This window comes from Schistocerca cancellata, chromosome 7, assembly GCF_023864275.1.
Source record: "Schistocerca cancellata isolate TAMUIC-IGC-003103 chromosome 7, iqSchCanc2.1, whole genome shotgun sequence".
NCBI lineage: Eukaryota > Metazoa > Arthropoda > Insecta > Orthoptera > Acrididae > Schistocerca > Schistocerca cancellata.
The window spans coordinates 61,566,690-61,584,204 of NC_064632.1; the positions used below are offsets into that span (position 1 = coordinate 61,566,690).

General features: G+C 44.1%; 1 protein-coding gene across 1 annotated transcript in view; it reads left to right on the plus strand.

Annotated features, from left to right (window-relative positions):
- The window catches only part of LOC126092643 (medium-chain acyl-CoA ligase ACSF2, mitochondrial-like), a 270,564-nt gene that overhangs the window by 74,674 nt on the left and 178,375 nt on the right, over positions 1-17,515 (plus strand). The window contains exon 3 of the mRNA XM_049908366.1: positions 9,488-9,742. Within this exon, the coding sequence (XP_049764323.1) occupies positions 9,488-9,742 (255 nt within the window). The remainder of the gene's footprint in view (positions 1-9,487; positions 9,743-17,515) is intronic.

The window sequence follows — 17,515 nt, forward strand, 5'->3', positions numbered from 1 at the left end:
TCATTACCGCTTCAACCGACGCCAGCTATGTGCCGGACATCCATCATGTTGTAAGTACATAGCCTTTCTGTCATGCAGTGAAACATCTTGTAGTAACATCGGTAGAACATTACATAGCAAATCAGCATACATTGCACCATTTAGATTGCCATCGACAAAATGGGGGCCAATTATCCTTCCTCCCATAATGCCGCACCATACATTAACCCGCCAAGGTCGCTGATGTTCCACTTGTCGTAGCCATCGTGGATTTTCCGTTGCCCAATAGTGCATATTATGCCGCTTTACGTTACCGCTGTTGGTGAATGACGCTTCGTCGCTAAATAGAACGCGTGCAAAATATCTGTCATTGTCCCGTAATTTCTCTTGTGCCCAGTGGCAGAGCTGTGCACGACGTTCAAAGTCGTCGCCTTGCAATTCCTGGTGCATAGAAATATGGTACGAGTGCAATCAATGTTGATGTAGCATTCTCAACACCGACGTTTTTGAGATTCCCGATTTTCGCGCAATTTGTCTGCTACTGATGGGCGGATTAGCCGCGACAGCAGCTAAAACACCTACTTGGGCATCATCATTTGTTGCAGGTCGTGGTTGACGTTTCAGATGTGGCTGAACACTTCCTTTAATAACGTTTCCCTAAATAACGTAACTATCCGGCGAACGAACCGGACACTTGGATGATGTCGTCTGAGCAGCATACATAGCACATGACCGTTGGGCATTTTGATCACAATAGCCATACATCAACACGATACCGACCTCCTCCGCAATTGGTAAACGGTCCATTTCAACACGGGTAATGTATCACGAAGCAAATACCGTCCGCACTGACGGAATGTTACGTGATACCACGTACTCATACGTTTGTGATTATTACAGCGCCATCTATCACAAAACGAAAAAAGTGGTCGCACTAAACATTCACATTTCTTTACGTACTACACGAATATGTAATAAAAATGGGGGTTCCTATTTTTTAAAAAACCGCATTTGATATCCGTTACACATATGGCAGCGCCATCTAGCGGGCCAACCATAGCGCCATCTGGTTTCTCCCTTCAAGTTAGACGAGTTTCGTTCTTTGTAGTTTTTTCGTTTGATGCTTATTTCGTGAGATATTTGGCCCGGTCACTATCTATGGACCACCCTGTATAGGTTATAAGCAGTTCTGGTCCTTTTTTCTTTTCTGTGATGCACTAATAATTTAATGTTCTACTTCCAGATTTCGTGTATGTACATCTAAATGTTGTGTTTTTGTTCCTTTGTTATCGCTATTCTGTTTCTTATAACTGCCATTTGAAATTTTGTTTTACAGCACTAGGGAGTGAACACTCGTTTTGATGTTTTGTTGTGATTGGTATTACCAGCTGTCGATATTATTGCCAACTATCGAATGTGCTTGTCAGCTACTGAATGTGTTTTCATGATATTTGTCATCTGTTTGAGTGTGCATAAGTGTGTGTGTGTGTGTGTGTGTGTGTGTGTGTGTGTGTGTGTGTGTGTGTGTGTAATGGTATTTGTTTTTGTGTGATTAGGTGAAAATTTTTTTTATGTACAGGTTGCTCTAAAAGTCCCCTTACAAACTTCGAGGACTTGCAGAGGGGCCTGAATACACAATATTTTGAATTGGAACCCATTTCAGGGAACATACCGTTTCCGTTCTACAGCCGTTTGAAAAAATTTTTGCTAGGAAGATATGCAACAGGAGAGCGTACTTACGTCGGATCGGCTGATGTCATTTGACTCCTATCCTACCTCTCTCACATGGTCCGAGGCTCATCCAAATGGTTCAAATGGCTCTGAGCACTAAGGGACTTAACATCTGAGGTCATCAGTCCCCGAGAACCTAGAACTACTTAAACCTAACGAACCTAAGGACATCACACACATCCATGCCCGTGGCAGGTTTCGAACCTGCTACCGTAGCAGTCGCGCGGTTCCGGACTGAAGCGCCTAGAACCGCGTGGCCACCGCGGCCGGCGAGCCTCATCCACGTGTCTGCGAGTATTAGAGCAACATGTTGAGTATACGTTTGCAGAATACACCGACATGATACTTCTGTATAGCGAAGCTCATGGTAGTGGAAGAGTTGCTCGTCGCCTTTATCAAGGTCTTTATCCACAACGTCGACTCCATCGCATAGCCTTTCCACCTCAACTGCGCAACGGCTTCGAGAAAGGGGTACCTTCACCGTCAGCAGGCGTGACTATGGTGCTCCAAGAGGACGCTGCACACCAGAACTGGAGAGGCCATCCATCAATGAGTACACGAACAATTGCTCGTGCGATGGATGTTGCTCCGAGCACCGCCTGGCACGTTCTGCACGACAAACAACTACAGGGTTATTACAAATGATTGAAACGATTTCACAGCTCTACAATAACTTTATTATTTGAGATATTTTCACAATGCTTTGCACACACATACAAAAACTCATAAAATTTTTTTAGTCATTCACAAATGTTCGATATGTGCCCCTTTAGTGATTCGGCAGACATCAAGCCGATAATCAAGTTCCTCCCACACTCGGCGCAGCATGTCCCCATCAATGAGTTCGAAAGCATCGTTGATGCGAGCTCGCAGTTCTGGCACGTTTCTTGGTAGAGGAGGTTTAAACACTGAATCTTTCACATAACCCCACAGAAAGACATCGTATGGTGTTAAGTCGGGAGAGCGTGGAGGCCATGACATGAATTGCTGATCATGATCTCCACCACGACCGATCCATCGGTTTTCCAATCTCCTGTTTAAGAAATGCCGAACATCATGATGGAAGTGCGGTGGAGCACCATCCTGTTGAAAGATGAAGTCGGCGCTGTCGGTCTCCAGTTGTGGCATGAGCCAATTTTCCAGCATGTCCAGATACACGTGTCCTGTAACGTTTTTTTCGCAGAAGAAAAAGGGGCCGCCAGAAGCTTTAAACTGCGCATACCATCGCTGAATGGAGTTAGCAGTTGGTGGATCTTTGTTGAACTTCGTCCTGAAGTGTCGTTGCACTGTTATGACTGACTGATGTGAGTGCATTTCAAGCACGACATACGCTTTCTCGGCTCCTGTCGCCATTTTGTCTCACTGCTCTCTCGAGCGCTCTGGCGGCAGAAACCTGAAGTGCGGCTTCAGCCGAACAAAACTTTATGAATTGCTAAATTAATTATAAAGTTTATATACAGGGTGTTACAAAAAGGTACCGCCATACTTTCAGGAAAAATTCTTCACACACAAATAAAGAAAAGATGTTATGTGGACATGTGTCCGGAAACGCTTAATTTCCATGTTAGAGCTCAATTTAATTTCGTCAGTATTTACTGTACTTCCTCGATTCACCGCCATGATTTCATACGGGATACTCTACCTGTGCTGCTAGTACATGTGCCTTTACAAGTACGACACAACATGTGGTTCATGCACGATGGAGCTCCTGCACATTTCAGTCGAAGTGTTCGTACGCTTCTCAGCAACAGATTCGGTGACCGATGGATTGCTAGAGGCGGACCAATTCCATGGCCTCCACGCTCTCCTGACCTCAACCCTCTTGACTTTCATTTATGGGGGCATTTGAAAGCTCTTGTCTACGAAACCCCGGTACCAAATGTAGAGAGTCTTCGTGCTCGTATTGTGGACGGCTGTGATACAATACGCCATTCTCCAGGGCTGCATCAGCGCATCAGGGATTCCATGCGAAGCAGGGTGGATGCATGTATCCTCGCTAACGGAGGACATTTTGAACATTTCCTGTAACAAAGTGTTTGAAGTCACGCTGGTACGTTCTGTTGCTGTGTGTTTCCATTCCATGATTAATGTGATTTGAAGAGAAGTAATAAAATGAGCTCTAACATGGAAAGTAAGCTTTTCCGGACACATGTCCACATAACATATTTTCTTTCTTTGTGTGTGAGGAATGTTTCCTGAAAGTTTGGCCGTACCTTTTTGTAACACCCTGTATAGTGATGGCATTTAATGATTCCTTAGGGGTTGTGATGTATTGTCCCTTGTCCGCAAGTACTGTTACATTTCCCTTGTCCGCCCTTATTATTATAATGTTATTGGTTATTAACTTTTGTTTCAATGTTTTCATGGTGGCTGCTTCTTTGTGTTTGATCTTATTATGTGTCTTCTGTGATTATGTTATTGTACTCCTTACTCCATTTTTCACTAATTCTCTGGTTAGTTCTGCGCTTCTTTGACAAATAGTTTTTTCTTCTTCACTTGTGAGGATGTGTTCAGTTTCTACTGTGAACTGTCTATGTAATGGTTGTTCAACATGCCATTGGTGCAGTGTCACAACCCTTTCTCGATGAGCATTTTTTTCTCTTTCTCGTAGTACTGTCTCCGATGATGATGTTTGGTTTGTGGGGCGCTCAACTGCGTGGTTATCAGCGCCCGTACAATTACCCAATCTTTGCTCAGTCCAATTTCGCCACTTTCCTGGATGATGATGAAATGATGAGGACAACACAAACACCCAGTCATTTCGAGGCAGGTGAAAATCTCTGACCCCGCCGGGAATCGAACCCGGGACCCCGTGCTCGGGAAGCGAGAACGCTACCGCGAGACCACGAGCGGCGGACAGTACTGTCTCCGTTAAGTTTATTAAGCGTGGATGATACGTATGTTGATGTTCTTGCGGTACCTGTTGACAGGGGAAGTGTGACACAGCTGTAGTAGCATTTTCAACATACCATAATATTATACACAGCTGATGATGACAGGACTACGAAAGTTAAAAATTGTAATAAATTGTTTTTCTGTACATGTACATCACATCTACCGATTTCCATCCCATTCGAATAATTTCTTAGGGGTGAATTTTTTTTCTTAGAGTGTAAATGTGGAGCATATGTGACATGTTCATATGCGGGTAAAAAGCTCCTCGTAAACCCCTGAATCATTATGGCCGAGCGGTTCTAGGCGCTTCAGTCCGGAACCGCGCTGCTGCTACGGTCGCAGGTTCGAAACCTGCCTCGGGCATGGATGTGTGTGATGTCCTTAGGTTAGTTAGGTTTAAGTAGCTCTCAATCTAGGGGACTGATGACCTCAGATGTTAAGTCCCATAGTGTTGAGAGCCATTTGAACAATTTTGAAACATCTGAATCGATTTCAAAGAAACGTGGTATATATATTATTTAGCGTGTGGAAAGAAGTACTGTGGGGTTAAGAAGCAGAAAACTCCTATTGGGGTTTGGGTGTTAGCGCAGAGAAGGAATAGATGAACAGAAAGAGGAAGGAGGAGATTCACACTGATATGCAAGAGGAGGAGATGGATAGAGAGAGGGGGAGGGGGAAATAGAAAGAAAACTGGAAGAAGAGGAGATAGGCAGACAGAGAGGGAGCAGGAGATGGATTGACAGAGAGGAGAGCAGGAGATGGGAAGACAGTTGGGGAAGAGTTAGTGGACAGAGAAAAGAAAGAGGAAAGGCACAGAGAGAGAAGGGAAGAGATGGGCAGGGACATGGAAAGAGCAGAGGAGAGACAGAGGAGGAACGATGAGGTGGACTAATGTACACTACTGGCCATTAACATTGCTACACCAAGAATACTCTCTGGAATATTCTCTTTCAAATTCTAAAGCTGGCAGGGGTAAAATACAGGGAGCGAAAGGCTATTTACAATTTGTACAGAAACCAGATGGCAGTTATAAGAGTCGAAGGCCATGAAAGGGAAGCAATGGTTAGGAATGGAGTAAGACAGGGTTGTAGCCTCTCCCCGATGTTATTCAATCTGTATATTGAGCAAGCAGTAAAGGAAACAAAAGAAAAATTCGGAGTAGGTATTAAAATCCATGGAGAAGAAATAAAAACTTTGAGGTTCGCCGATGACATTGTAATTCTGTCAGAGACAGCAAAGGACTTGGAAGAGCAGTTGAACGGAATGGATGGTGTCTTGAAGGGAGGATATAAGATGAACATCAACAAAAGCAAAACGAGGATAATGGAATGTAGTCGAATGAAGTCGGGTGATGCTGAGGGTATTAGATTAGGAAATGAGACACTTAAAGTAGTAAAGGAGTTTTGCTATTTGGGGAGCAAAATAACTGATGATGGTCGAAGTAGAGAGGATATAAAATGTAGACTGGCAATGGCAAGGAAAGCGTTTCTGAAGAAGAGAAATTTGTTAACATCGAGTATAGATTTAAGTGTCAGGAAGTCATTTCTGAAAGTATTTGTATGGAGTGTAGCCATGTATGGAAGTGAAACCTGGACGGTAAATAGTTCGGACAAGAAGAGAATAGAAGCTTTCGAAATGTGGTGTTACAGAAGAATGCTGAAGATTAGAAGGGTAGATCACATAACTAATGAGGAAATGTTGAATAGGATTGGGGAGAAGAGAAGTTTGTGGCACAACTTGACCAGAAGAAGGGATCGGTTGATAGGGCATGTTCTGAGGCATCAAGGAATCACCAATTTAGTATTGGAGGGCAGTGTGGAGGGTAAAAATCGTAGGGGGAGACCAAGAGATGAATACACTAAGCAGATTCAGAAGGATGTAGGTTGCAGTAGGTACTGGGAGATGAAGAAGCTTGCACAGGATAGAGTAGCATGGAGAGCTGCATCAAACCAGTCTCAGGACTGAAGACCACAACAACAACAACAACACCAAGAAGATGACGTGTTACAGACGCGAAATTTAACCGACAGGAAGAAGATGCTGTGATATGCAAATGATTAGCTTTTCAGAGCATTCACACAAGGTTGGCGCCGGTGGCGACACCTACAACGTGCTGACATTAGGAAAGTTTCCAACCGATTTCTCATACACAAACTGCAGTTGACCGGCGTTGTCTGCTGAAACGTTGTTGTGATGCCTCGTATCAGGAGGAGAAATGCGTACCATCACGTTTCCGACTTTGATGAAGGTCGGATTTTAGTCTATCGCGATTGCGGTTTATCGTATCGCGACGTTGTTGCTTACGTTGTTCGAGATCCAGTGACTGTTAATAGAATATGGAATCGGTGGGTTCAGGAGGGTAATACGGAACGCCGTGCTGGATCCCAACGGCCTCGTATCATTAGCAGTCGAGATGACAGGCATCTTATCCGCATGGCTGTAACGGATCGTGCAGCCACGTCTCGATCCCTGAGTCAACAGATGGGGACGTTTGCAAGACATCAACAGTCTGCACGAACAGTTCGACGACGTTTGCAGCAGACCATGGCTGCAGTTACCGTTGACGTTGCATCAGAGATGGGAGCTATGGTGTACTCAACGACGAACCTGGGTGCAGGAATGGCAAAACGTCATTTTTTCGGATGAATCCAGGTTCTGTTTACAGCATCATGATGGTCGCATCCGTGTTTGGCGACATCGCGGTGGACGCACATTGGAAGCGTGTATTCGTCATCGCCACACTGGCATCCAGCGTGATGGTATGGGGTGCCGTTGGTTACACGTCTCGGTCACCTCTTGTTCGCATTGACGCCACTTTGAACAGTGGACGTTACATTTCAGATGTGTTACGTCCCGTGGCTCTACCCTTCATTCTATCCCTGCAAAACCCTACATTTCAGCAGGATAATGCACGACCGCATGTTGCAGGTCCTGTGCGGGCCTTTCTGGATACAGAAAATGTTCGACTGCTGGCCTGGCCAGCACATTCTCCAGATCTCTCACCAATTGAAAACTTCTGGTCAATGGTGGCCGAACAACTGACTCATCACAATCGCCAGTCACTACTCTTGATGAACTGTGGTATCGTGTTGAAGCTGCACGGGCAGTTGTATCTGTACACGCTATCCAAGCTCTGTTTGACTCAATGCCCAGGCGTATCAAGGCCGTTATTTCTGCCAGAGGTGGTTGTTCTGGGTACTGATTTCTGAGGATCTATGCACCCAAATTGCGTGAAAATGTAATCATATGTCAGTTCTAGTATAATATATTTGTCCAATGAATACCCGTTTATCATTTGCATTTCTTCTTGGTGTAGCAATTTTAATGGCCAGTAGTGTACATTAGTCCATCGCCTCGTTCCTCCTCTGCCTCTCCTCTTCTCTTTCCTTGTCCCTGCCCATCTCCTCCCCCTCTCACTGTGCCTTTCCTCTTTCTTTTCTCTGTCCACTAACTCTTTCCCCAACTGTCTTCCCATCTCCCGCTCCCCCCTCTCTCAATCCATCTCCCGCTCCCCCTCTGTCTGCCTATCTCCTCTTCTTCCAGTTTTCTTTGTATTTCCCCCTCACCCTCTCTGTATCCATCTCCTCCTCTTCCATATCTGTGTGCATCTCCTCCTTCCTCTGTCTGTCCATCTCTTCCAACTCCCTTCTCTACGCTATCACCCAAACCCGAATAGGAGTTTTCTGCTTCTTAATCCCACTGTACTTCTTTCCACACGCTAAGTAATATGTGTACCAAGTTTCTTTGAAATCGATTGAGGGGTTTACCAGGAGCTTTTTACCCGTATCTTTGCCCGCATATGCAAATTTCACATAAGCTCCACATACACTATCGGCCGTTAAAATTGCTACACCGAGAAGAAACGTCCCCATCTGTTGACTCAGGGATCGAGACGTGGCTGCACGATCCGTTGCAGCCATGCGGATGATATGCCTGTCATCTCGACTGCTAGTGATTCGAGGCCGTTGGGATCCTGAACCCACCGATTACATATTCTGCTAACTGTCATTGGATCTCGATCAACGCGAGCAGCAATGTCGCGATACGATAAACCGCAATCGCGATAGGCTAGAATCCGACCTTTATCAAAGTCGGAAACGTGATGGTACGCATTTCTCCTCCTTACACGAGGCATCACAACAACGTTTCACAAGGCAACGCCGGTCAACTGCTGTTTGTGTATGAGAAATCGGTTGGAAACTTTCCTAATGTCAGCACGTTGTAGATGTCGCCACCGGCGCCAACCTTGTGTGAATGTTCTGGAAAGCTAATTATTTGCATATTACAGCATGTTCTTCGTCTCGGTTAAATTTCGCTTCTGTAGCACGTCATGTTCGTAGTGTAGCAATTTTAATGGCCAGTAGTGTATGTATTGGGCAACAGCTACGTAAGGATTTCCTTTGACAAATGTTGATGGTGTTAGGACAGCAACCAGCCACAAATTTTCTTTGAGTTCCTTTCTTCAAAGGAAACCGTTACCGGTTTCGAATCGTTGCGATTCATCATCAGACGGTTTACACGCTTTCTTTCTGACATTTGGTGTGTTTTTATAGATTAATTGTCGTGAAACGTCGGTTTCGAGTGATTGTTTCCATAACGTTCATCCAATCGATGTAAATGCATTTCCACTGCATCCTCGTTGTTGCACACGTAATAGTTCTCACTGTAAACTTTAGATTTGTCACTGAGATCATTCCAACCACGCAACACATTTGTCTTCAAAAACAGCCACGGTCTCCAACATGTCATCATATGACAAAATCGCATTAAGATTTCCTATGAGTTTTATTTCCCAGCAGTTAATTGAAATTTCGCAGGACTCGAGAGAGACTGGACGCGTGGCGCGCCCCCCGCTGTTCCGCACGCTGCGCCTGTGTTGCAGGTGGACCGCCTGGCGGCCGGGCTGCTGGACGCCGGGCTGCGGCGCGGGGACCGTCTGGCGCTGTGGGGCGGCAACTCGGCCGAGTGGTACCTGGCCGCGCTGGCCGCCGGCCGCGCCGGCATGGTGCTCGTCTGCGCCAACCCCGCCTACGAGGTCGCCGAGTTCCGCTACTGCCTCAACAAGGTGCGTGCCCTCGCCGTCCGCCCCCTGTCCACCGCTCACATTCACCCGACGCTGCCCAGCCCACGCGACACAGTAATTTTTCGGGGTGCAACATAGTCACTTGTCATTACATCTACATCTAGGTCTACACTCTGCATACCAACTTACAGAGATCTCCGCCCACTCGTTCTATTGCGGATTTGTGGACAGCCCTCCAGCACTACTTCAGACATTAATCGAGTCTATGCCACGCCATGTTGCGGCACTTCTAGGCCTATATCGCTGACATCTATCTGTTGTAGAATTTTAGAACATGTTTTTTGCTCGGTATCCCCCCATGAACCGTGGACCTTGCCGTTGGTGGGGAGGCTTGCGTGCCTCAGCGATACAGATGGCCGTACCGTAGGTGCAACCACAACGGAGGGGTATCTGTTGAGAGGCCAGACAAACGTGTGGTTCCTGAAGAGGGGCAGCAGCCTTTTCAGTAGTTGCAGGGGCAACAGTCTGGATGATTGACTGATCTGGCCTTGCAACACTAACCGAAACGGCCTTGCTGTGCTGATACTGAGAACGGCTGAAAGCAAGGGGAAACTACAGCCGTAATATTTCCCGAGGACATGCAACTTTACTGTATGATTAAATGATGATTGCGTCCTCTTGGGTAAAATATTCCGGAGGTAAAATACTCCCCCATTCGGATCTCCGAGCGGGGACTACTCAAGAGGACGTCGTTATCAGGAGAAAGAAAACTGGCGTTCTACGGATCGGAGCGTGGAATGTCAGATCCCTTAATCGGACACGTAGGTTAGAAAATTCGAAAAGGGAAATGGATAGGTTGAAGTTAGATATAGTGGGAATTAGTGAAGTTCGGTGGCAGGAGGAACAAGAGTTTTGGTCAGGTGAATACAGGATTATAAATACAAAATCAAATAGAGGTAATGCAGGAGTAGGTTTAATAATGAATAGGAAAATAGCACTGCGCGTAAGCTACTACAAACAGCATAATGAACGCATTATTGTGGCTAAGATAGACACGAAGCCCATGCCTACTACAGTAGTACAAGTTTATATGCCAACTAGCTCTGCAGAGGATGAAGAAATTGATGATATGTATGATGAGATAAAAGAAATTATTCAGATAGTGAAGGGTGACGAAAATTTAATAGTCATGGGTGACTGGAATTCGAGAGTAGGAAAAGGGAGAGAAGGAAACACAGTAGGTGAACATGGATTGGGGTTAAGAAATGAAAGAGGAAGCCGCCTGGTAGAATTTTGCACAGAGCATAACTTAATCATAGCTAAAACTTGGTTCAAGAATCATAAAAGAAGGTTGTATACCTGGAAGAATCCTGGAGATACTAAAAGGTATCAGATAGATTACATAATGGTAAGACAGAGACTTAGGAACCAGGTTTTAAATTGTAAGACATTTCCAGGGGCAGATGTGGATTCTGACCACAATCTATTGGTTATGAACTGCAGATTGAAACTGAAGAAACTGCAAAAAGGTGAGAATTTAAGGAGATGGGACCTGGATAAACTGAAAGAACCAGAGGTTGTGTAGAGTTTCAGGGAGAGCATAAGGGAACAACTGACAGCAGTGGGGGAAAGGAGTACAGCAAAAGAAGAATGGGTAACTCTGAGGGATGAAGCAGTGAGGGCAGCAGAGGATCAAGTAGGTAAAAAGACGAGGGCTTGTAGAAATCCTTGGGTAACAGAAGAAATATTGAATTTAATTGATGAAAGGAGGAAACATAAAAACGCTGTAAATGAAGGAGGCAAAAAAGAATATAAACGTCTCAAAAATAAGATCGACAGGAAGTGCAAAATAGCTAAGCAGGGATGGCTAGAGGACAAATGTAAAGATGTAGAGGCCTATCTCACTAGGGGCAAGATAGATACTGCCTACAGGAAAATTAGAGAGACTTTTCGAGAAAAGAGAGCCACTCGTATGAATATCAAGAGCTCTGATAGAGAGCCAGTTCTAAGCAAAGAAGGGAAAGCAGAAAGGTGGAAGGAGTATATAGAGGGTCTATACATGGGCGATGTACTTAAGGACAATATTATAGAAATGGAAGAAGATGTAGATGAAGATGAAATGGGAGATACGATACTGCGTGAAGAGTTTGACAGAGCACTGAAAGACCTGAGTCGAAACAAGGCCCCAGGAGTAGACAACATTCCATTAGAACTACTGACGGCCTTGGGAGAGCCAGTCCTGACAAAACTCTACCATCTGGTGAGCAAGATGTATTAGACAGGCGAAATACCCTCAGACTTCAAGAATAAAATAATAATTCCAATCCCAAAGAAAGCAGGTGTTGACAAATGTGGAAATTACCGAACTATCAGTTTAATAACTCACAGCTGCAAAATACTAACGCGAATTCTTTACGGACGAATGAAAAAACTTGTAGAAGCAGACCTCGGGGAAGATCAGTTTGGATTCCTTAGAAATGTTGGAACACGTGAGGCAATACTGACCTTACGACTTATCTTAGAAGAAAGATTAAGGAAAGGCAAACCTACGTTTCTAGCATTTGTAGACATATAGAAAGCTTTTGACAATGTGGACTGGAATACTCTCTTTCAAATTCTAAAGGGGACAGGGGTAAAATACAGGAAGCGAAAGGCTATTTACAATTTATACAGAAACCAGATGGCAGTTATAAGAGTCGAGGGGCACGAAAGGGAAGCAGCGGTTCGGAAGGGAATGAGACAGGGTTGTAGCCTCTCCCCGATGTTATTCAATCCGTATATTGAGCAAGCAGTAAAGGAAACAAAAGAAAAATTTGGTGTAGGTATTAAAACCCATGGAGAAGAAATAAAAACTTTGAGGTTTGCCGATGACATTGTAATTCTGTCAGAGACAGCAAAGGACCTGGAAGAGCAGTTGAACGGAATGGACAATGTCTTGAAAGGAGGATATAAGATGAACATCAACAAAAGCAAAACGAGGATAATGGAATGTAGTCGAATTAAGTCCGGTGATATTTTATTGTAAAAATACAGCAACCAGCGTAAATAAAACGCATTAAATAGTGGCTGGTTGCTGTATTTTTACAATAAAATATCATTATCCACAGCCACGGAGCTCAACAGTCCAAATATAATGGACAAATTGTTAAGTCCGGTGATGCTGAGGGAGTTAGAATAGGAAATGAGACACTTAAAGTAGTAAATGAGTTTTGCTATTTGGGGAGCAAAATAACTGATGATGGTCGAAGTAGAGAGGATATAAAACGTAGACTGGCAATGGCAAGGAAAGCGTTTCTGAAAAAGAGAAATTTGTTAACATCGAGTATAGATTTAAGTATCAAGAAGTTGTTTCTGAAAGTATTTGTATGGAGTGTAGCCATGTATGGAAGTGAAACATGGACGATAAATAGTTTGGACAAGAAGAGAATAGAAGCTTTCGAAATGTGGCGCTACAGAGGAATGGTGAAGTTTAGATGGGTAGATCGCATAACTAGTGAGGAGGTATTGAATAGAATTGGGGAGAAGAGGAGTTTGTGGCACAACTTGACTAGAAGAAGGGATCGGTTGGTAGGACATGTTCTGAGGCATCAGGGGATCACAAATTTAGCATTGGAGGGCAGTGTTGGAGGGTAGAAATCGTAGAGGGAGACCAAGAGATGAATACACTTAGCAGATCGAGAAGGATGTAGGTTGCAGTAAGTACTGGTAGATGAAGAAGCTTGCACAGGATAGAGTAGCATGGAGAGCTGCATCAAACCAGTCTCAGGATTGAAGGCCACAACAACAACAACATCATGTGAAGCCTCCCCTTAGAAAAATGTATGAACTACTGTGCTGATAAACCCCTTACGTTATTTGATTTTCAAACAGCTGAGCAAAACTGAACGTACTCAGACATTACTCTCTTTACTTATCCTGATCAACACTAAACTGACACACAATATTTTTAGGGCAACGCAATCTGAGTTTCAATAATCCCTACAAAAGAATGGCCCTGACTAACAATAACCTATACCTTTCACGAATCACTTACCTCACAAAAATCTTCGTTACTCGAACTACTGCAATACAGCGAGCCAATAGTGCTAGCTGAATAAAAGATTCTAACTACTGAAGGCACTAACTACTGATGGGCATAGTTAACAAATCAAAGACTTTCATAGAGAACAAATAACAATGTATTTACCTTAATAAAGTTCAAAAGTCATTATATATATATATATATATATATATATATATATATATATATATATAAATTTGTAATACTTGACATCATGAACTGATATATATATATATATATATATATATATATATATATATATATATATATACAGGGTTATTACAAATGATTGAAGCGATTTCACAGCTCTACAATAACTTTATTATTTGAGATATTTTCACAATGCTTTGCACACACATACAAAAACTCAAAAAGTTTTTTTAGGCATTCACAAATGTTCGATATGTGCCCCTTTAGTGATTCGGCAGACATCAAGCCGATAATCAAGTTCCTCCCACACTCGGCGCAGCATGTCCCCATCAATGAGTTCGAAAGCATCGTTGATGCGAGCTCGCAGTTCTGGCACGTTTCTTGGTAGAGCAGCTTTAAATACTGAATCTTTCACATAACCCCACAGAAAGAAATCGCATGGGGTTAAGTCGGGAGAGCGTGGAAGCCATGACATGAATTGCTGATCATGATCTCCACCACGAACGATCCATCGGTTTTCCAATCTCCTGTTTAAGAAATGCCGAACATCATGATGGAAGTGCGGTGGAGCACCATCCTGTTGAGAGATGAAGTCGGCGCTGTCGGTCTCTAGTTGTGGCATGAGCCAATTTTCCAGCATGTCCAGATACACGTGTCCTGTAACGTTTTTTTCGCAGAAGAAAAAGGAGCCGTAAACTTTAAACCGTGAGATTGCACAAAACACGTTAACTTTTGATGAATTGCGAATTTGCTGCACGAATGCGTGAGGTTTCTCTACCTCCCAGATTCGCACATTGTATCTGTTCGCTTCACCATTAAGAAAAAAATGTTGCTTCATCACTGAAAACAAGTTTCGCACTGAACACATCCTCTTCCGTGAGCTGTTGCAACCGCGCCGAAAATTCAAAGCGTTTGACTTTGTCATCGGGTGTCAGGGCTTGTAGCAGTCGGCCGTGGTACGTTTAGCTCCCTGCTTGCTTTATTCGTCGACTTCCGCGGGCTACGCGTGAAACTTGCCTGCACGCGTTCAACCGTTTCTTCGCTCACTGTAGGCCGACCCGTTGATTTCCCCTTACAGAGGCATCCAGAAGCTTTAAACTGCGCTTACCATCGCCGAATGGAGTTAGCAGTTGGTGGATCATTGTTGAACTTCGTCCTGAAGTGTCGTTGCACTGTTATGATATACGCTTTCTCGGCTCCTGTCGCCATTTTGTCTCACTGCGCTCTCGAGCGTTCTGGCGGCAGAAACCTGAAGTGCGGCTTCAGCCGAACAAAACTTTGAGTTTTTCTACGTATCTGTAGTGTGTCGTGACCATATGTCAATGAATGGAACTACAGTGAATTTATGAAATCGCTTCAATCATTTGTAATAGCCATATATATATATGTATATCAGTTCATGATATCCAGTATTACAAATTTACTCTTTCTTATGGACACACATCCAGATCGTCCGCTCTCAGAATTCTGCCATCTCTCTCCCCACATCCACCACTGCACGCAGCTCACTTTCAACTGCGCAACACTACGCGCTGTTCACATGCAGCTGCAAAACACTACAATAGCGAATATTCCAACAACGCCAACCAGCCACATACTGCACACAGCACAGCCAGTGATTTTCATACAGAGCGCTACGTGGCGTTACCAACATAAAAACCTAAACAGCCTACTTACACATGTCATTTCTGGAAATCCAGAATCTACTCTTGTAGGAATCAACATGGATTCAGGAAACAGTGATCGTGTGAGACCCAACTCGCTTTATTTGTTCATGAGACCCAGAAAATATTAGATACAGGCTCCCAGGTAGATGCCATGTTCCTTGACTTCGGGAACGCGTTCGATACAGTTCCGCACTGTCGCCTGATAAACAGAGCAAGAGCCTACGGAATATCAGACCAGCAGTGTGGCTGGATTGAAGAGTTTTTAGCAAACAGAACACAGCACGTAGTTCTCAATGGAGAGACGTCTACAGACGTTAAACTAACCTCTGGCGTGCCACAGGGGAGTGTTGTGGGACCATTGTTTTTCACAATATATATAAATGACCTAGTAGATAGTGTAGGAAGTTCCATGCGGCTTTTCGCGGATGATGCTATAGTATACAGAGAAGTTGCAGCATTAGAAAATTGCAGCGAAATGCAGGAAGATCTGCAGCGGATAGGCACTTGGTGCAGGGAGTGGCAACTGACCCTTAACATAGACAAATGTAATGTATTGCGAATACATATGAAACATCCCCTTAGAAAAAAATCACAGTGCTGCAAAACCTCTTCGTTATTTGATTTTCAAACAGCTGTGCATAACTGAACGTACTCAGACAGTCACTAAACTGGCACACAATATTTTTAGCGTAACCCAATATGACTTTCAATAATCCCTACAAAAGAATGGCTCTGACTAACAATAACCTACACCTTTCATGAATCACTTACCTCACAACAATTTTCGTTACTCAAACTACTACAATACAGCGAGCGCCAATACTGCCAGCTAAATAAAAGATTCTAACTACTGAAGGCACTAACTACTGATCGGCGTAGTTAGCAAATGAAAGATTTTGATAGAGAACAAACAATGTATTTACCTTAATAATATTCAAAAGACACACGTCCAGATCGTCCGCTCTCAAAATTCTTCCATCTCTCTCCCCACATCCACCACTGTTGGCGGCTCATCTCCAACTGCGCAACGCTACGCACTGTTCACATCCATCTGCCAACACTACAATGGCAAATATTCCAACAATGCCAACCAGCCACAGACTGCACACAGCACAGTCAGCGATTTTCATACAGAGCGCTAAGTGGCGTTACCAACATAAAACCTAAACAACCTATTCACACATGGAAAGAAGGATCCTTTATTGTATGATTATATCATAACGGAACAAACACTGGTAGCAGTTACTTTTGTAAAATATCTGGGAGTATGCGTACGGAACGATTTGAGGTGGAATGATCATATAAAATTAATTGTTGTTAAGTCGGGTGCCAGGTTGAGATTCATTGGGAGAGTCCTTAGAAAATGTAGTCCATCAACAAAGGAAGTGGCTTACAAAACACTCGTTCGACCTATACTTGAGTATTGTTCATCAGTGTGGGATCCGTACCAGTTCGGGTAGACAGAGAAGATAGAGAAGATCCAAAGAAGAGCGGCGCATTTCGTCACACGGTTATTCGGTAGGCGTGATAGCATTACGGAGATGTTTAGCAAACTCAAGTGGCAGACTCTGCAAGAGATGCGCTCTGCATCGCGGTGTAGCTTGCTGTCCAGGTTTCGAGAGGGTGCGTTTCTGGATGAGGTATGGAAAATATTGCTTCCCCCTACTTATACCTCCCGAGGAGATCACGAATGTAAAATTAGAGAGATTCGTGCGCGCACGGAGGCTTTCCGGCAGACGTTCTTCCCGCGAACCAGACGCGACTGGAACAGGAAAGGGAGGTAATGACAGTGGCACGTAAAATGCCCTCCACCACATACCGTTGGGTGGCTTGCGGAGTATAAATGTAGATGTAGATGTTCGCGGTGGTCCTACACGATATTAGGCGTTTGTACCAGTTTCTTTGGCTCTTTAGCGTATAACAGTAAACTACAGAACGCCCATCTTGCGTTGTCTGCCACTGGAGATGGCCGAACATTTCTGTAATGCTTTAGCGCCAACTAAATGGACC